General features: G+C 42.0%; 1 protein-coding gene across 2 annotated transcripts in view; it reads left to right on the top strand.

The window, feature by feature from the left end:
• The window catches only part of EIF2B3 (eukaryotic translation initiation factor 2B subunit gamma), a 102,131-nt gene that overhangs the window by 66,477 nt on the left and 14,106 nt on the right, over positions 1 to 21,548 (top strand). For both annotated transcript variants that reach the window (XM_040610421.1, XM_040610422.1), the window contains 4 exons: positions 2,275 to 2,405; positions 3,055 to 3,248; positions 7,333 to 7,410; positions 8,121 to 8,269. In XM_040610421.1, coding sequence (XP_040466355.1) covers positions 2,275 to 2,405; positions 3,055 to 3,248; positions 7,333 to 7,410; positions 8,121 to 8,269 — 552 coding nt within the window. The remainder of the gene's footprint in view (positions 1 to 2,274; positions 2,406 to 3,054; positions 3,249 to 7,332; positions 7,411 to 8,120; positions 8,270 to 21,548) is intronic.

Genomic DNA, 21,548 nt, shown 5'->3' with positions numbered 1-21,548 from the left:
CCTTTTAATGTCGCATATAAATTGCTTAAACAGCAAGCAAAGGCAAACCTTCCTGTTTTTCCTTTTCCGGTAAGAAGGGTGGGTTTCTAAGCCACATCTTATGGATGACCCAGAGATTACTCCACCTTTGCCGAAGGAATGTGGCTAGCACTTCAGAGAATTGCAGGAAAGCTGCAGGAGTTTGGCTAAGAAAGATTAAACCATCAAAAACCAAGCAAAACTTTGTCTTTCCCCCTTTCCACTGCTTTCATTTCCTACCGTGTTGTGTTGTCCTCTGCATCAGACTATTTAAGACTGCCAAATACTTGGATATTTTATAGGTAATATATCTTATAAATGCCATGGCCAGCCTCTGAGGGAAACACAGGATTGTCGGTTTTGGATGGAGTATAAAACCGAAGCAGGAAATCATTGCTGAATGGCACAGCTGCAGGCAAACATTGTAAGCTAGTAAACTGCCCATCTGCACAGCCACACGTGTGTCAAAGCGCGGGGCCAGGGCAGCCATGGCAGAGCACGCCTGTAAGTGGTTAGCAGAGAGAAATTTGGTGATTAAAGAATGAAGTGTTTTGCTTCATTACTTCCTGAAATACAGCTATCTGAAGGTGATTATAATCTTATTTTCAAGGAGGAGAGACTGAAGACTAGAGCTTTTCCATATCTGAAATAAACAACAAAAGCAGAATTTCAGATCTGGGGTGGGTTAGATCATCCCACAGGACAGAGGACATGACACAACCTACAGCTGAGGACTGAAAGAAAAGATTGTAAAGTATTTGTAGGGCTGAGTGTTTTGGTCCTTAGGTCTGTTTCACTATCATTTACCTGAACAGTGGCCTGGGCAGGTCATGAGCCGCACATTTCTTAAAGTTTGAACTGTTGAAGATCCCCCTTTGCTAGGGATTTTGCCAACCACAATCACTTTCAGGATACTCATTCTAGTACTTTCTGGTTTTTAATTTAACCTTCAGTTAGTTTCTAGTTTTGCTGCCTTCCATTCTTACTCCGCTTTCTTTGCAGGTCATCATTTGTTGAGTTCCTCTAGCCAAGCCCTCTGTGTTAGTTCTCCCAGTCCTTCCTCTGAAGTTTAGCAATTCCTCTTCTATATGCCAAGTTTGAGTTCGTTTTCCACATGATTTTCCCAAGCACTACCTTAAATAATCCACAATTCAGGAACTAAATGCAGATTGTTAAAATAATAAAACAACAACAATAAAGCTCTTTTAAGACTGTCTCTCATGCACTCCAACTGTAAAAACTGTTAATTTGGGAGGAGGGGGGGGGGATCCAAATACTTTATTGGAAAATAAAATTACTTTTTAATAGTCAAAATTAAATTACCAGGGTTATAATCCCATTGTACGGCAGGCTTTCTACATTGATATTTGTCCACTAGGGAAAGTTTCTCTTGGTTCATTGTAATGTACAAATCAATGCAAGAGGAAAGATAATCTAGTGATTAGGGTCCTTGTTTAAGGCATAAGTGGCTTGGGTTCAAGTTCCTGCTTTATCACGAATCCCTCATGTAATTTCTCTACCTCCTAGTATTGGGGTGTCAAAATGAATATAGTAAAAGTTGAAGTCTGTGTGCAGGGAAGATGGATGTATTGCCAGCTGAAGCCTTTAGAAGCTTTCTGTTCACTGATATATTTTGGATCAGGGCACCTAAAGAGTGTGAAACTTGGGACCTAAACTTGTTAAAATGTGCTGATTTCTGCTGGCTAAAGGGCTGAGTCTTTAAAATGTTCTTGACGTTTCATGTGAGCTGGAGGACATAATTTCATTTAAGGATCTGATATTTCATATATCCTTGAGCATTTCCATATTTTTATCACAAAGAAAATGAACTGCTTTGGTTTTTCCTCTATAGGCACTTTATTCTCTCTTTTCCTGTCAATCAATGCCATTTTTAAAGCCACTTAAAGTGCATCTCAGTTGTCATTACAGTGTTGGTACTTTCTGCATTCCATCTGCACATGAGCATGAGTTGCAGGGTGATGCTGTATTAAATTGTAGGCATCTCTGTTAAAATATAGGGGAATAAGTTCTGAAGATTAAGCTCTTTCCTTATTTCGAATCTTTCTTTATATTTTAATGCATTAAGGTAGCACATGACCAGTGGACATTGTCTTAGTGCCAGCTGTCTTCGAGTACCTGGCATTTTGATTCGTCCTCATGAAAAATGTGCAAAATGTCCAATAAAGTTATGCAAAGAATATGAAGATATGTAAGGATTAGCATTTGTGGACTTCATGTGTGTATCTTCTTCCCCAGGACTATCACATCTCTCCGGAGTGAACTGATTCCACATCTGGTTAGGAAACAGTTCTCTTCTCCTACATCTTTGCAGCAAGGACTAGACAACAAAGAAGTGGACCAAAAGAAAAAAGAACAAGCATCACTAGGTCAGTCAAAGTCTCAAAGATTTGATGAAGGTTTGAAAGCCTATGTGCTACAGCTGAATTATTGGGTAGAGTTCAGAATTAGTCTGAAGCACTACTTTGGGGATTTGGGTTTTTCCCTTACAGTTTATGATAGCAAAGGTTCTAGTAGATGTCTTTTTCAAACAGTATTGTGCATTTTATAAATATTTTTGTCCCCTCTTATTTTGGTGCAAATGAAAAGCAGATCAGCCAGGCACTCTGTATTCTTTTTTTCAGGAATACAGTATAGGTAAATGCACTTTTGAAAGTATAATTTTAGGAGGGAGTTCCTAAGATTGCATAGGGCAACAGAATAAGCTTTAACCACCCTACACTGGGAACTGGACGGGATCTCAGATCTTGGAATTTATTTTTAGCATTTCCGCTGTCTCCTTGTTTGACCTTGGGCAAAACATTGCATCTGTCCTGATGCTTTGATTCACACCTGCAGAATAAAAATAAGCACTTACTCACTACATGTGATAAAATCTGGTAATGATTGCTAAGTATCTAGCCATTCAGATGATGTGAAACAAAGATTTCCCTTCACCAACAGTATTTTAATAGTATTCTTCTTCAGAAAGTATTTCATTAAATCCTGTCTAACTTCATGCATGTGTGTGTTCTTCAGACATTTATAGTTTCATAAAGGAAGATAATAGCTTGCTGAAACCTGCTCCAGATAACTCTTGTTGGAATGATCATAGAGGAGATATGAATGAAACTCTCCATGAAGGAAAAGTGCGCTGCTACGTCCATATAATGAAAGAGGGACTGTGCTACCGAGTGAATACCCTCGGGTTGTATATTGAAGCTAACCGACAGGTGAGAAAAATGCAGAACTGCCACGTGGGAATACAGCAGTAGTTCATGGGACATTTTAGCCTCCAGGAGTAGCTCCCGGTGATACAACAGAGGAGTATGTGGGAACTGAACCAGTGCCATGTTATCTAGGCACATCGCCCTACTGGTTGCAGGATGGGGCCATGAGGCCAGGAAACGGCTCTGTCACTAATTCACTCCATAGCTTTGATTTGGCTAAGAAAACCCCCACCCCACAGACTCTTGGAGGTGGCAAGACCTGCAGCCAAAGAGCCAAGAAGTGTGGAAAATAAGGCTGGAAGTAGCTTTTATAGGTCATCTAATCAATATGGTCCATGTCCTAAAAGCAAGATCAGTTCTGCCTGGACTTTTCCTAACAGATGCTTATCTAAGTGATAATGACAAAGATTATTAATGAATTGCAGGAAGACTTAAACTACCCATACATTCAAACTGCCTAATGCTGTCCATTATGAAAGAATTATTTTAGGAAAAGGTTTCAATACAGTGGCAATCCAGGTAAACACAGAGGTGAAGTGTTGATCCATTTGCAGCTTTCACTTTCACAGTACTGAGAATTCATAAAAGCAAAGATCACAGGATAGGATTAGAGAAATCCTGTACTTGCTAATATGCTGATGATTAAAAGCTTTTAATATGTTTTGGGTTGGTTTTTTTTACTACACTTCATTGCTATCAGGAATGGACAGTTTGCTCTAATTTTGAAAGACCAATAAGGAGTACAGTAGGGAAAGACTCAAGATTTCTGGAAGGGGGACTGGGAGAGCGATAAAGTTGTATTTGGAATCCTGGAAATGAACACTGCCTTGCCTTTGCTGTCAGATTGAGTTGATTTCTTTTCAATAAAATGAATGGATGAATTTATGCAAATTAGAATTGCAGCATGGCAGAGTGAGTTTGCACACTGGAGGTCTTTTTCCTTGGTTCCTTTAGAGGAGCACAGAAATAAAGTGATTTGTTTTGAAGTTAGGGGCATGAGGAAGAGGAGAAAGGCATCACTACTGCCAGAAAGGGAAAACTTTTCCCAAGAATATCAGAAGCAAATGTGCCCAAAGGGTTAAGGGAGAACACTGCTTGCTAGGGGAAGTGTGCGTGTACATTTGGCAGCCACCACTTCAGTAAAAAGTTATTGAGTTAAGCCAGTCAGACTCCATGTGGGTTTTTTTGTGTTGAGGGTTTTTGGGGGGGGTTATTTTTTTTTTTAACCTAAATATTCTACATTTTGGTCAGTTCAGGAAATGTGTTTGCTCCTGGGTGGTACATAGAATTAGTGTTTTGAAATCACATTGGGGCCTTCAACGTTGGAAAGGATTTTCTTTGAATTTTTAACTTTTCCAGAATGGTAAAATTTCTAAGGAAACTATGCGGAGGTAAAACGTAAAATGAAGCTTAATGAGGGGTTGTGAGAAAGGAGTTCCTTTTTTCAGTGCCACTGTATTTTGTTTCTCTTGCTAATCCTCATAAAAGGTACACATTAAATTTTATCTGCTTTTTTTTACCTGTTTTGTTGGTCTCTAAGGAAGACTTTTGGTGTCTTGTTTGCTATTATCTTGGTCTTTGTAGACCAGATTCTGATTCCCTCACTGCAAAGCCAGGACTTATAACTTGCTGTCCAAAAGGACAGACTCATGGAGCAGTAGCAGTCCAGTCCAGTAGCCGTAGGAAGGAATGGCATCCTAACCCACTGCCCTTCTGGTGAGGAAACACTTTACTCACATCATTTCATTTCCAGCTGGGTTTCTGGATGCCTGCAGCCTGTGTGTGTGGGCAGGTGGGTTCAGGAGGGAGTTATCTTCAATAGCAGGAAATAGTTGCTTTGTAAGATGAATTAAATCCAAACACATCTTAAACCTTCCCTTGACCCAGGCACTCCCTCTGACTCCTGCCCCCTATCTAACCTTCCTTTTCAGAGCAAAATGCTTGAGCTGGTAGTTTTCTTGGGTCACCCCTCAGGCTGCACTACCATTGACTGTTTCTAACAAGAGCTTTGCTCTGGCCAGTAAAATCCTTTATTTATTTCACCACACCACCTTTTCACTGAGGAGGGCAAGAGCTTTTCTTCATTTCTTTCCCTTCCCACAGGGCAACACTGGATAGTAGGAATCTTTCCAGCCTATGCTGTAGGTATGCTTTGGTGTGTGTTCCTCTCTTGGATCTATCAGTTGTGGCTGCCTAGCTGTGTGTCAGGTGAGGACAGCATCCCTTCACCAAGTCATCATCATGCAGGCAGATCAGCCTAGTCTGTGGTGTTCTGGTGAGATGGTGGTTATCTGTAGTGCCTGCACATTGGACTAAAGGATCTAACCTACTCTTTGTTTTCTAGAAAACAAAGTCTAGTGGGAAGGACCATCTTCAAGATGTAGAGAACTACAAATGTGGAAATGTCTACCAAGGGCAACAGGCAGCCTGAAATGATAGCTCAGAGGTGTGAGCTCATCTGAGCTCATCTCACTCATCTGAATGAAGCATCAACTGTGAAAATTCTTATTGTGTGAAAAATAGCACTGTTTATCCATCCTTGCATGCTGGAAGGGAAACGAGCTGGTCATATTAGGAATATCCAAACAATTTCCTGCAAGTATCATCTCATTTGAGATCTTGGGATATTTTTTTCTGATCTGATCCCAACTTCTTCAGATCTGTGGGATCTGCTTCTTGAGGCTCACTCCCAAGCCATCAGCTTTTGTTATCCCAGCTTTCTAAGGAAATTGTTTTACACAATCATACTGTATGGCAGCTCCTTCATAACAGCTTTGGAAATTGCTGGCAACTCTCAGCCAGATTTAACAGCGCAACAGAGATCTCAAAGATAAGCTTTCCTAAGAGTTCTATAAAAATAGGTGCCTGGGTAAAGAGAGACTTAGTAAGTGCCACTCCTCCCCTCAGGCAAACCCAGTTGCACCATCACTGTGCTGATACTCCATTTGACCTCCCAGATGGACAGTCAGTGCATGCATCCTGGCTGGCCAGACAGCTGTGGAGCTCCACACCAGCCCCGGCACACGCAGCCTCAGCCTCTCACTCAGGCATATGATTTGCCCTGACTCAGACCCTGTAGCCCTGATTCATCACTTTGCTGCCTTATGCATCTCCCATGTTTCTTTGACAGCCACCTCTGTCTTACCAAGATGCATACATTGCATCACTGCTGCAAATAACTCTGTACGGCACTGTGTCTGTGCATTGCTGCAAGAGTCCTACCTCCCCTGTAATCCCCATCCATGCTGTCATCACCTCTCTGGTGTGTGTGACCTTGGCCCCAGCCTGACGCCAGGAGATGCAGAATGCCTCAGGCTGCTCTTTCACCCAGAGAAAGAGGAGTGATGGAGTGATATCCCATCCTCCTACAACGCTGGCTTCCCTTTCTTTTCAGGAGCCAGTTCAAAATTGCTCTCCATGGATTTGTTCTTGGCTACCTCATGGGCTATGTCTCTCTTTATTACCATTGCTGCTTTGTCTGCTTATCTAACACCTGCCTTCTCTTTGTCAAGAGCCTTTTCTTCTGCAGCTTTCTACCATCTGGAATAGCCACTTGATCAGCTTTAGTTGCTTCCTTCTTAAACCTCTGAAATACTTGTTTGTTGCCTGCACCTCAGCGTGCTACCTTATTGAGTGGGCTGAACACAGTCATCTTTTTATGCCAGTTTACTGGTTTATATTTGATATTACTTGCTTCCCTCTCTTGCATTACTGAATGGTGTACACCACACTGAGCTACATTTGAAATGGCATTGTAGTAATGTACAGGGTGTCACAGTGTTCAGCTGGAGCCAGCCTGCTTGCTGCTGCTGGTCCACTGCTTATCTGCAGGTGGGAAGCTGAGTTGAGAGGAGACATGCAGTGCACTGCAGTGGAAGTATACCTGTCCTTTACAGAAGGGGAAGATGATAAATCAGACATACCTGGTTGTAGATTTAAAATGCACAAACCTATGTTTTCCTTTAAGTTAAAATGTTTACAGTCAAAGCACTAGTGCAGTGGAAACCAAATTCATCTTTGAGGTGTTTATGTAACATGCAGGTACAGCACTGTCATGTTAACTGGTGATGTGGGTTTTTCCATCCAGGTTCCCAAGCTATTGCTTAATCTGGGTCTGGAAGAGCCACTGGTTCATGGGTCTGCACAGATCACCGACAGAGGCATGGTAAGTCTCCCCTTTCCCTGTCTCTGCTCTTTCAATACAGTTTTCACGCCCTTTGCTTCAAGAGCTGCTTCCTAATATTCAGTCCCACTGTCAGAAGTGAAGCTGGGTTCTGAAGTGTGGAATTACAGTGTAGGTGATCCAGCCCAGAGTCTCCTCATAGGCTCACTCACGAGTTCCTGCCTTTCATTCTCTGTCTGTAAAAATGTTTGGTAAAAATTCTGTCATGCTCCCAAGTCAGACACTGCAGTCTCTTGTTCCCTAATGGCGTTCATGTTAGTTGAGCAGTTTTGCCTCCCAAAGGATGCCAAACTCAGAAAGGTCAGTAGTTTAGCTCTACTTCTTGCTGAAGCATTTTGGTTGAATACCAGCTTCAAACCTCCTTTTCACGGGTCTCACTGGGCAAACAGTGAAACTAGTGAGTACTAGCAGGGCTGTTCTTACTGTGCTTACCTTACTGTGTGAAGCCTACAGAGCCAGACCAGCTAATGGAGCTTTACCAAGCTAAAGGACCTTGGAAAGACTATCCAACTGCCTGCCTATGAGGTGGGCCCAAAATTTATACATCTTTCCTATGCCAAGGATCCTTAGGGTAGAGCAGGGTGCACTTTGTTGATGCGTGCTTGAGACATACTTTTTGGAAGAGGTGTATGGAGAACAGATAACGGAGAGCGCCAGGTATTTTTGCCAGTTTCTGTTCTTTTCTTCCCTAGGTTGGATCAGACAGCATCATTGGGTCATCCACACAAGTGGGGGAGAAGACATCCATTAAACACTCCATCATTGGCAGCATGTGTACCATAAAAGAAAAAGTTAAGATAACAAACTGCATCATCATGAATTCTGTTACAGTCGAGGAAGGGTATGTCATCTCTTTATATCTCAGTCCTCTTAAATTTGCAGTTTCTTTTTCTAGATGGATTCTGAGTCAATAACTTTTGTCCTTTAAGCGATCCTCAGCCACAACAGTTGATACCAGGGGGGTTGTTTCTAAAGACTAAGTCAGAAATAAGTCTCTGTAAACAGACTACAGATGCACAAATGAAATAAATTAATGAGAGGGATGCAGCTATGGAACATACATTTCTTCTTTTTTAGAGGAGATCGTATAATCTTCAGAATGTGTAAATAAGTTAAGTGTATGTGTGAGTCTTCATAAGATTGTGTGTCATTCTTCCAAACTTTATTTTAGTGGCTGGGACTATGAGTGTACCAGAAATATTTGAGGCACAAAGCGTATTTTAAAGCAGTACACTTACCAACTAGAAACATTACAGCTTCACCTAAAATGTCATTTTCTTTGGCCCTTTTTTGTCATCTTGCAGTTTTTTTACCATTGCATGTGCTGAGTAATAGAATAAATTAATAAATTTTTCAAAGGGAAAATCTGCCAGCTAGTAGAGGTTATCCATGCATTAAAGACACTACCTAAATAGGTAGCCTTGAGCTTTACATTTCCAAATGTGGGAAGAGTGGCCTATCTGTAATTGTTGATGTCTGCATGCCCCCATCTTTCCATACGTGCTGGCTTCCTGTGGATGTCAGTGGAAAGGAAACTGCTGATTGAGTCTGTGCAGGCCTGTATAAATTCGCTGCTCCTTCATGGCTTGAGGTTTGCTTAGGGCCTCAGGAAAAAGGCCAAACTCTTAAAAAATGCCAAGTTGGCTCTTAAAGTTGCATATCTGAAAAACAAAAAACCCCAAAGGATGTGGGGTCTATGGAGGATACTACTGTTACATAACTAAATTACAGGTAAGTATGGTACCTTACTGCCAAGTGTTTTCCTTTAATAGAAATCCACAGTAATTTCAAGCACATCATAAATCAGAATTCCATTGAGTATAGAAAATAGCTGGTTTCCAGTTCAATTGCAAATAGATCCAGTATGGCTGTATCACAAGCACTGCTGTCATAAGAAGTACGGGAACCTTTCTTGTTTGATCATGAGACTCTGTCATTTTGATTGATGAATTGATGCCACAATCGTAGTGGTATGGTTTTGCATATGAGGTGAGCGGCTCTACCATTAAATCACAGTGGCAGCTAAGTATATAAATAGTGCTATGTTTATGAAGAGTCCCAAATCAGCATGTGTTTGCCTGCACTGTTATATAGTATTATTCTCTTCTAAATCCTAAATTCAGCTCAGAGTCATTATCTTAAGCATTCCACAAAATTCCACAAGCGTCATAAAGATGGTGATAAATTATTTTTTTAGAGGGATAAACTAACTTTTGGGGTAACATTTTTATGAATTTCTGGAAAACAATGTCATCCCTAGTCACTCTTGGTGAAAACAATGTAGCTACCATTGAGTAAAAAACCTCATAGTCCCCAGGGTTTACCCCCTTTAGTTGCTCTGTGGTTATTGCACACTGATGCACTGGAGTAAAATTTGTAATTATTGCTTTCCAGCCAGAATTAAGGCTATAGACCAGGGAGCTTTATTTCAAAGCATACTGTAATTCATACTGTGTAGATCTGTACAGATACTAAGCTCATAAAGTATTTCTTATTGCATCATGGTAAGTCTTAAACTTAGAGGGGTATGAAGTCATGCATACACAGGTAGTGAGATACAGAAATATTCTAGCTGCTGAGTTTTGTTGAAAGAAGTCTTGCTTGTAACAGTGAAGAATTTCTATGTATTTTGACCCTCTTTCATGACTTGCATTAAATCTGATAGATATTTTTTAAAAATGCTAATGACTTGCACGTGTTGATGGGTCCATTTGCAACAGGTGGATAAATTATATGTGGTTTTGCTTTAAACCTCCCGCAGTGGAGAACTTCTCTTTACAAACATCTCTTCTCCCAGGTGTCTCTAAAATAACTCAGGCTTTATCTAATCAGTGACTTCAGAAAACATCTTGGACTTTAATTGGAAAGTCAGTATATGTTGGCTGATATAGGTCAAAATGAGCATGATAAAATGCCTTAACAGAACTGATTCATTTTTTGTTGCATAGCAAATGTCTGACAAATAAGCCAATTTTAACAGGTCTAAGGTATTATATATTAGAAACTTCTGGAACTGCACTGAGAAGTGGATAAAAACTGTATCATTTAAAGAATATACATTTTAATGATGACATGAGCAGCTCCATCAAACTAATGGACTGCCTGTAGTCAAATGTGAGTGGTAGCTGAAGGCCAGGGCCAGCAGTGTTCGTTGCAATAATACCAACTTGAAGCAGTAGGCTGAAAAGGCTGCAGTAGGGCCCATATTATGGAAAAGACAAAGCTATTTACATAACTCAGAGAAGAAAGAGAGAACAAGTAAATGGTTTCTGAAAGTCAGGAGGCTGGAAATAACCAAATGCAAAAATTGGTCTGCATTCTGAGGTCATTTATGAAGACCTATGATTATACATGGCACTGCCTCGGTAAGGTAATTTCCTTACCACTTCCATCACCTCTAGCTTCTTTGGGTTGAATCTTACCTTTCTTTTTCTTTTTCTTTTTCTTTTTCTTTTTTTTTTTTTTGCCCCAACTCAGCTGCAAAAGTGATCAGCAACTTCTGTTCACTATGTCAACATAGAGGAAAAAGAAAAAAAAAACAACTAAAAAAGAGGTGAAGTTTTATCTCTTGATGATTTTACTGTAATGTGATTTGAGGATCCTGTGCCATAGTTCCCTTGGCTTCAAGATCCACAAATTACATCTCCGAACCAGAAAAAGGTTTTGAATAGCCTTACCACATTTGATACCAGCTTCTGAAATGGATAAATAGATTCTTTCTGGGCAGATGGGAACACCACAAGGTGCTGTGCTTTAGAACAAAACTAGGTTCCTATTGTTAGATTGGCTCACTATTGGAGAAACAGAGGTTATGACCTAAATGATGATGATCTTCCCAGCTGAATAGATGAAGGGAACAGGGTTAGCTTGGACAGTGCCATTGCATACTCTTTGTAAATTATGATCTGTTCTCTAAAAATGGCTAGTGTGTTTGATACTGTGGAGGACCCAGTAGCAGGGTTTTTTGTTTTCTGTGGTGTGTAGGACTTCACAGGAGACATATATAATGTAACAGAAGTGATCTGAGTAGATGTGAATCCCTCCCTTAGAAGAGATTGCAGGGGATTAAAGAAGTTGGGGGCAAAATAATTGGTAGTCCTTTCTTAATGTGTTTCCCACTGTGCAGCTAATTCTTCCATCAATGAGACAATAAAATAGTGAAGATTACATATGTGCTGAATGATGGACATACTTGACCAAGCTGTGAGGGATGTAATTTATACAACAGCACAAGTGCTGATAGATGCTGACTGCTCGGGTGACAGGCTGCAGCGGGGAAATGGTTCTTGTTTCCCTCTGGACAGCTCCCCAGAGCTCAGTGACAAATGACTGCACTGAGTTACATAGTTGGAGAAAATCTACTAATTGAGCTGGAATTATAGGTCACTTGAAAACTCTGTATATCTGAATGCTCCTGCAGTAGCTGTACATGTCCTCAGTCTCTACAGCAGCTTGGAGCTGCTCCTTCTGTTCGATTTGCGCTAGAGGTGGTGCAGTAGAGCAGAGCCCTGGATTGCTGTCTTTGGTGCAGGAGTCCCCTCATTACAGCTTGCTTGCAAAGGAGCAGTCTGTAACACTGGCAGACTGACTGAAGCTGGTTATGTAGGGAGATTGTGCCACCTGCAAGTGGAAGGTGATGTCTCTGATAGATTTACACACACACACGCACCCCCAATGAGCAAGGCTGCCCAACTGGTAACAACAGATGTGGAGAAGGCTGAAGTACTCAACAACTTTTTTGCCTCAGTTTTCACTGGCAATATCTCTTCCTACACCTCTTGAGTGGATGGACCACAAGATGGGGGCTGTGGAAGCAAAGTCCCCCCTGCTGTAAGAGCTCAGATTCATGACCACCTATGGAACCTGAACATACAGCAGTCTATCTATGGGAGCTGACACAGTGGATGCATCCCAGAGTCCTGAGGGAATTGACTGATGTAGTTGTCAAGCCACTCTCTATGATATTTGAAAAGTCATGGCAGTCAGATGAAATCCCTGGTGACAGGAAAAGGGAAACATAGCACCCATTTTTAAAAATGGTGGGAAGGAGGACCCTGGGAACTACCAACCTCAGTGTCAGACTCACCTCTCTGCCTGGGAAGATCATGGAACAGATCCTCCTAGAAACTGTGCTGAGGCAGATTCAGGACAGGGAGGTGATTCAAGACAGCCAGCATGGCTTCACCAAGGGCAAATCCTGCCTGACCAACCTGGTGGCCTTCTATGATGGAGTGACTACATCAGTGGACAAGGGAGGAGCTACAGATGTCATCTATCTGGACTTCTGTAAGACCTTTGACATGGTCCCTCACAGCATCCTTCTTTCTAAATTGGAAAGATCTGGATTTGATGGGTGTACTGTTAGTGGATGAGGAATTGGTTGGGTGGTCGCATCCAGAGGGTAGTGATCAACAGCTCAATGTCCAGATGGAGATCGGTGACAAGTGGTGTCCCTCAGGGGTCTGTACTGGGACCAGTACTGTTTAATATCTTCATCAATGACATAGACAGTGAGATCAAGTGCACCCTCAGCAAGTTTGCAGGTGACACCAAGCTGAGTGGTGTGATTGACATGCCTGAGAGATGGGATGGCATTCAGAGGGACCTGGACAAGCTTGAGAAGTGGGCCCATGTGAACCTCATCAGGGTCTACAAGGCCAAGTGCAAGTTCCTGCACCTGGGTCAGAGCAACCCCTGGTATCAATACAGGCTGCAAGATGAAGGAATTGAGAACAGCCTTGCTGAGAAGGACTTGGGGGTATTGGTGGATAAAAAGGTCGACAGGAGTCAGTAATGTGTGCTTGCAGCCCAGAAAGCCAGCTGTGTCCTGGGCCGCATCAAAAGAAGTGCGACCAGCAGGTCAAATGAGGTGATTCTGCCCTTCCACTCCCCACTGGTGAGACCCCATCTGGAGTACTGCAACCAGCTCGGGAGCCCTCGGCACAGGAAAGACATGGACCTGTTGGAGCGGGTCCAGAGGAGGGCCACAAAAATGGTCGGAGGCATGGAACACCTCTCCTATGACGAAAGGCTGAGAGACTTGAGGCCATTCAGCCTGGAGAAAAGAATGCTCCAGGGAGACCTTATTGCGGCCTTTCAGTACTTAAAGGGGACTTATAAGAAAGATGGGGATACACTTTTTTGCAGGGCCTGTTGTGATAGGACAAGGAATAATGGTGTTAAACTAAACAGAGGGTAGATAAGACCAGGTTATAAGGAAGAAATTCTTTACGATGAGGGTGGTGAAACACTGGAGCAGATTGCCCAGAGAGGTGGTAAATGGCCCATCCCTGGAAACATTCAAGGTCAGGTTGGACAGGGCTCTGATCAACCCGATCTACTTGAAAATTTCCCTGCTTATTGCAGAGAGTTGGACTAGATGACCTTTAAAGATTCCTTCCATCCCAAACTATTCTATGATTCTGATCTGTCCATAAAACAGAAATTACTGCTCCTGGAGCTTGCAGATGATCTTGCAACAAATTATGCTGACCTGAGCATGGTAATTGTTTCATTTAGTATACTTGGGCACACTCAGCTTCCTTGAAATGAGACCTAGGTATGGATGGATGCATTTAGTTTCAGGTTCCTGTTTTGGATTTTCTTTTGGCTGTTGGGTTGTTGGGGTTTGGTTTTTTTCAGACATTGGCTTTATTTTTACCAGTTTTGTCATTTTACTTAGTTTGTTAGCTTCTGGCAGCAGGAACATCTAGATGCTGTAGTTATACAGGACCTTGTGCCAAAGTGCTCTGAACGTGCAAATAGTAGTAGTGTGAAAAGCATGTTGAATCCTTTATTCAATCCCTGCAGATAAAGTTTTTGAAATCTCTTATTTGTTAGTAAAACTATCTCAGTGTATACAGTTACTGAAAGGAACTTGGCCATTTTGACGTGTGCGCACAGTATATTCTTCTTCCTTGGTCATGGAAAATTAACATTTCCCTGGGAAAGATTCAAGAGATAGGACTACAGTATGGAAAAAACCCCACCCTGATCTTTGGACTGTTTAGAGGTTAGTTGAGGAGGCAAGCATGAAAATGTCAGATAAATACCGAGTCCACAGTAATTCATGTTTTGAAATGGTCTTGATTGGCATGCTGGCAGTCAGAACCATAGGAGCTCTGTGGCAGATTTAGTCTCTGAAATGAAGTATTTTTTTTGCTTTCCTTTTTTCAAGGAAATGCATGAAAGCATACTGCTTCAAGTGATATCTTTATGGAAATCATAAATAGGCTGCTGTGATTATCAGAGAGTGTGACAGCAAGATGCAAACGGCCCAAGATTAGCATCAAGATTTCACCTCCACAGCTAGGAAGTACCAGGGAAGCTCAACCTGTTTCTCTATAATTTTGTCAGAAAAACTGCTCATTGGGGATGATTGGTTTTGGACAATGGAAAAGATAAATGAAATGTCTGATCACCTGCCTGGCACAGACCAGAGAACTTCAAGCAATACCTGAGTTGAACTTAGCAGCTGTTGACTTTAGAAGATGGTGATCTTCATTTGAAAGTCAGGAACAATTAGAGGTCTATTGACCATCTCAGGAATCTGTTCCAATGTTCATTTTAGTCTCCCTGCTTCCATTTGTAATGTATAGAGACACATCTCTGTTCCCGAGTGGTTTACAGTCTGCAGTCAGAGATGCTTTGTGTGGCACAGAGGCTTGCCGGCACAGGTGTAATTTGTGGGATGTTAGAATCACAAGCTCTGATGGGCAGGTACTGCCTTCCTCTGGTATTTACATTGCTGACATTTAACAGTTCTCTGGCTGAAACTCTGCAAGGTTTCCCCTTTGATTGTATAACGGTGTCTTTATCCTGGCATCCATCGTGTGGATATACTTTGATGTGACGTCTCAAAAGATTCCTCACCCTTTAACTCCTCAAGTTGTATGGGAATAGTAGTGTGAGAAGGAGAGGGTTCCTTCCAGAAAGGAATTTGCAGCACACGGTTCCAGACAGCCTGATGCAGTGGGCAGTCTGAGTTCAGGAACAGTAAGACTGGGGTTGCAGATGTGACTGAGATTATCATGTGTGGGTGTACAAGGGCAGGAACTACTGAACAATAACCTCGTCTCCTTCTTGTGTTTGTAAAGCTTTCAGCCTGTTGTTGGAAGTACATAAAAACATACTACTCAAAAAGAACTGCTGAAATTCCCCGTATGACTCACTGCTAAGGTTACCTTTTGGAAACGGAAGGAGTTAAAAAGAGAAGCAGATATGGTTTGGGTTAGGCTGCACATAATGGCAGCAAACTGCAGAGTGTTGCAGCGTCAGGGAACTTGAAATGCAAGATGGGTGACACCGAGCGTGGCAGATTACGGAAACTGCAGGGAGGTGTTGTGAATATTGAGGACAGAGGGAAAGTCAGTTGAGTCCTACAGGGAGGTGTGGTAAACCTCAGGGAGGTCTGACTCCTTGGGCAGAAAGAATAGGCTGGATTAAAAATTTGTGTGAAGGACCAGGTTTATGGAGGAAGGACTGGCACCAAACATTTGTGTCAGCCAAAACTAGCATCTTCCTTGTTCAGTCATATGAGGACAGTAAGTTGTGTGTTGGATTTTGTTAAAGGTGTTCTGGCTACCTGTGTGAAAGTAGATGGCACAGATGCTGTAACATTACTCAGTGAGGGGACTGGAGAGACCACGTGTGACTGGTTAAAGCCACCCTAGTTTACCACATGTCTCCAATTTATTGCTACTTTCTATGAGAAAATGTACAAAGGAAGAAAACAACGAGCAAGCCGAGCTGGATTGACTACTAACTGCAGATTGATTGTGAAGTTTATTGGTTGTTTCCTCAATAGTGCCAAATCAGCACCTGATGTAGAAAGAGTCCGTGGTTTGAAGCAAGTTCTAATTAAAACCAGGATGGAATTGAGCCTTTATAGGGGTTCAGCACATAAGTAGTCTTTTTCCCCTTGGATAATGGCAGTACAAAGGAATGATCCTATTGCCAAGGCAACATTTGTTGAAATTGTAAAATATATTTTACAGTACATTCCCTCATGAGAAGGAATGAGGAGATGAAGTTGTTTCCAGCACCATAGCTTGCAAAGCTGGAAATAAAGATTTTCTTATGCTGAGATTCCCAAACATTTTCTACCTTGAACCTTTTTTAAGATGGCTGTTATCTTCTGGACACTTTGTCTCACACCACCAATTGCCCCCCTGCCCTGTGCTAACCCTAGAAAGAAGAATGAGTTTAGAATAGATAGCGCAGAAAGCACATAGGAAGTGAGAACTTGATTCAGCGAAAGCACATGATCAGCCTCAGTGTGTATATATGCAGGAAGTATATCATGGATATGGATAAACATCGGTGTATGAAGAAAGCTAGGCTTTGGCTGTAAAAAGAGCTCTTATTTGTCTTATGTAGCAGTTATGTTCTGTCCTTTCTGTCACACCTCTTGGTTTTAAATTGTTTTTGGTCAGGAACCATAATTTCACTCTACTATTTAATTCAAGTCACATGCTGTATAAGATACTGAATAGAGACAACTGAGACAACCTGTGTCTGGCAGAGTTTGCTTTCAGGAAGACAAATTGAAGAAGAGAAGGCAAGCTAGGAAACCAGTGGGCAGGAACCAGTTGAGCTACCTGCAGGGACACTTTTCAGCTACTTTCAGCTGAAGTCAAATTCTACTATATCTAATGTGTTTAGGATATTTCTCATATAGTACCTGTTATCTTGTGAATGTCTGAACCATTATTACTAGCCACTCTTTAAAAAAAAAAAAAAAAAAAAAAAAAGTTGTTTTCTGGCTAGCTTCCTGGTACATCAGTCAGTCTTAAATAAATCACCTGTTCTTTAATCTCAGATGCAGATGTTTCTCTGATAGTGCAGGGAGCTCTTCCCAATTTTCCAAACATCTTGTACATCCAATGTTGAACTCAAAGCACAGGTCAACTCTGAAAAGTAGCATTTTAAAACATCCCCTCTTATTCTGCTGATCTGCTTCTTCAGGTGGCCAGAGTTATGTCTGACCTCAGAGCTATAAATAAGCCTCTGCCTCTTGCTAGCCACATGGGTTTAATTCAAAGAGTATGAAGATTTTCCACAAGCAACTGATTTTTGTTGGGTTTTGGTGGGAATCTGGGTGTGAGTGTCTCTGGTACTCTTGAAAATCTTCCCCAACCTGTGTATGGAAAAGGCAGAAGTTATATTGTGCCAGAATTGTGCCTGTAAGTTCCTAAGGGGACCGTGGGGTTGAACAAGTTCGGCTTGGCTCTAAAAAGCTAGGCTCAGATTGTAAGGGTGACATTTAGAAAATCCTTTTCCTTGTCAACCTAGCCCGTATGATACAGAAGTTGATTTAACCAATAATGTCCTATGGAGGGCTATAGCTCTCAAGCCAGAATTGCCCTTGAAACACCCCAGAGATTCTTCTACCGCAGAGTCTTTCTACTCTGCATGCCAGTTACCCGACTCAGTTTTGTGTCAGCTAGTGATTCTCACTACAGTATAGCTAGCGAATCCAGAGATGGAAGTGAACATGTAATTCTTCTGCTTTTTTACCTTCACGTAGATATCAGTAGCTTTTCCTGGGCATCAGCCGAGTGTCTATAAAATCATGCAGGACATGGCCCTCCAACTCTGCGAAAGAGAATCTGGAGGGAGGGAGGTCGGTTTTCCTGCGTGTGGGTTTCCTGGTGTAAAACTCCTTGCAGCATAGTTTTGCTGAAGTGTGCAAAACCAAGCTTGCAGCTACATAAAAGGCCACCAATTTGTTTGTTCCAAGATCAGCTGGATTTAGCTGAAGTTTCAGAGGTGAGGTGCAACCTTCCAGGCGACCTCCCCCAGCAGCCTAAGTTTCACTTAATAAAACACATTAAGGTAGGTTTGAGGCAATCCTTTAAGGTCAGTTGAACTTTCACTGGAAAATACGAGTGCTGGCAAGTATATGCAAGATGTAATGCAAAATGTTTAGGGTGTGGGGAAGAAGTGTAAAGGAGCCATACCACAGTGATGAGCTTGGCTAGAAAAGAGACATGAAACAAGTTCCTTAGTGAAAACACCCTCAGAGACGGGTGAAGAATTTAGTGGGGTTGGTAGAATGATTTTGTTACCCCCAAGGGGGAAAATAGGAGATCAAAGCCCAAATTCACTTAAGAATGCGTGCTTTGAAATGTATCTATAAATTATAGCACATACTGCTGGCATCTATTGTAGTCTTCGGTATTTACTTGAGTGTATAACATGAGATTCACAGTGCCCTGAGTTCGCGAGTAGAATTGTGTTTGTGTAAAAAAGTATTGGTGTGTAAAACGTGTTGGTGAAGGCAACATTTTGGGTTCCCAGGTTTCCTAGCAGTGTTTTTGCCTCTTCCCTGTTTTCCGATGGTCTTTGTGCCACAACCCTGTGATCATGTGTCCCAGCCGCCAACTCACCAGCTAAAGGGGCATTCATTGAGGGGTTGCTGGTAGGTTTTAGAGCTCTACCTGCCTCCTTGCCACCTCTCAGTGTTATTAAGATGCCGGTTGTGGCTGTTATCTTCTTGGTCAGGGCAGAATGGGATGTTGCTCCCAGGGGAATCCACAGCTGTTACCCCTCAGTCAGCAGGGTAGCTGCCGAGGCATGTCACCCTTTGCTTTTAACTCCTGAATCAGTCTCTCCGTTTCGTAGCTCATCTGGAAGAGCAAGAGACCTGACTTCTTGGCATGGCAGAGCAGTACCAACAAGCTGTCCTAAGCTTTGTGCTCCAGGCTCTTTCTTCCTCATGAGTGTATAGTTTTAAAGAGTTGCATTTTAGACACCTCATTTGCTTTGCTGCCCAACAGAGATTATGTCGGGGTTTTGGCACAATTGGATTAAACTAGCAGACCTGGATAACTTCCATTGGCATTTCAGGAGATTTGCTGTAAGGCAAACCTGTGACATTCATACCTTCCTAAGCTTGCACAACTAGGGCGAGAGCTGCAGTTGAGGTCTTGACCTCAGTTATTTAAGCCCCTTTCTCCCAGGAGCGTTCATCACTTTAATCACAGAGTCCTAAATAATCAGTGGGTAGCCTGTAATTAGGGGGTTGTGTCTTGGACTCCTGCAGCCTGCTCCTGGTGTGCTGAGCGCTGCGTATTTTGATTTCCCGTTCCCTCAAAGGATGTTTGATCTCAGATTTACACTTTAGAAAATTAAGAAGGGTATGGCACCTCAGTCCCCTGGCAATCTTCCTACTTTCAGTGGTAGGTGCCTTGCTTTTCCTAAGTATTGCAGTGCTGCAGCGATTGACACACTTGATTTAAGAGTTTGATTTATAGACTGATACTCAGCCTGAAAGTCAGCAGTTCCAGGGCTGCGTAAATCAGCCTGTCTCTGGGACTAATACTTCCTTATTTATAATTTCGACAGGAGATGGAATTCTTTCTCAATTCTTTACATTTCTTTCAGATGTAATCGACCACCCTGTCCTTTGGTTTAAAGCTATGTGACTTTGCCACAAATAGAGGGAGGGGAAAGTAAGCCGAGTCCAGGAATTGCTGCGCTATAAAAGCTCCATATTGTATGCTCTTGGACTTTGCTTTCTCCCAGCTTCCTTCAAGCCCACACAAGAGATGGACTTGAGTTTTTTTGGCTTTCTTCCCCTCCCCCCTCCCTCCATACATACGCTGACCTTTTAGAAAAATAAATAAAAGATAAAGAAGGACCTGGAATGTTGCAGAATGTGTGTACATTTTGCTCTCTGTTGTTTTCTGCTGGGATTAGTTGTTTACAATGGGGGAGAGAGGGAGGGCAGAGGAAGGGAGGTCTGTGGCCTTAACTGAAATTAGTGGCATTTCAGAGTGATCTTGTTAGGTGGTCTGCAGTTTAAAGACCTAAATCCTTGTAATCCCCCCATGCCTCCTTGGCCACTACTCCTTTTACTCTTGTTCTCTCACTTTCAAAAAAAAAAAAAAAAAAAGTCTGCCCCTCTCTCTCTCTCTTTCCTTCTCAGATACAGGCGCGTAACATACATGCATGCATGCGTGCACGGACACAGACGTACATGCACACTCTCTCTCATATGCTTCCATTCTCACATTGTACCTGTATAACAAATTAATGTCTTAGCTACATCTGTTCCCACTACAGGACTGGGCTTGTAAAATGGTCTCTCTAGAATGCAGACGCACACTGAATATTTTTATTTATTTTCTGAAAAACACCCAGCTGCCAGACTTTCAGTTTGTGATTACACTTAAAACAAATTCAAATTGAAATTTCAGCCATAAATCAAATGCCCCAAATTAGTTCCTCTTGTGGGTTTGAACATGCTCTTTGGATTTTAAGGTCAGAAGATATCCGTTTTCACCGTGCTGAAAAGTTTAAAAATATACTACATTTTTGGAAAAAAAAAAAAATATGGTTTGCATTATAAAGCAGTACATCAAGAGTGCACGTATGCGCACACACAACAGTGTCGATGAAGCTGGATGCTGTTGGAGCACCTTTGAGGACTAATAGCACCTAATTGTTAAGCAAGGCAGGAACCTCGGTGGCTGTTTAGCCAGGAAGAATAGAGTACCCTGAGATGTGATATTTACCCTGTAAGAGAATAAAAGTTTATTCCTTACTCTTCAACTTAAAAAAATAGTAAAAATTAAATAAACACACAAAATACTTCTCTTGGCAGGCTTTATAACATACTTTTTTTTAAAAAAAAAAAAAGGCATTTACAAGTGGTTTCAAAATGGCTGTTTTACATCTGTCAGCGGGTGAAGGGAACACCCACAAATTGTGTTTTTATCTCTTGAAGTTTTGTTCCACTTGAGCAATAAAAGTCGGATTCGCTGCTGGTTTGTGTGATTGGGGTAATCTGAGCGTTGAGTATGGTTTTAAAACTTCGGCAGTTGGTTGGGTTTATAAGTTTTAAGAAACTCCTGGGGTGGCAGAGTTCTTGGGGTTTGTTTTACCTTGGCACTGGCGAAGGGGTGGTTTGTGAGCACCTGGCACAGACAAGTTCATCTTGGTTCCCCAGCCTGTCCCTCCCATCAAATGGTTTGGCAGGAACCTCCCTTATCTTTGATGTTAATGTCATCAGCAGTTTCTTGGTTACAAAGCTATTCTTTCTCCAGGAGTTGAAAAACTATCCCCAAGTAAGGCTCTGAACACACATCCAGTATTCTCCAGCCTGAACTCCAGAC

The sequence above is a fragment of the Falco naumanni genome, chromosome 11 (genome assembly GCF_017639655.2).
Source record: "Falco naumanni isolate bFalNau1 chromosome 11, bFalNau1.pat, whole genome shotgun sequence".
Lineage (NCBI taxonomy): Eukaryota > Metazoa > Chordata > Aves > Falconiformes > Falconidae > Falco > Falco naumanni.
The sequence above is the reverse complement of the archived record's forward strand: the minus strand, read 5'-3'. Positions and strand labels throughout refer to the sequence as shown.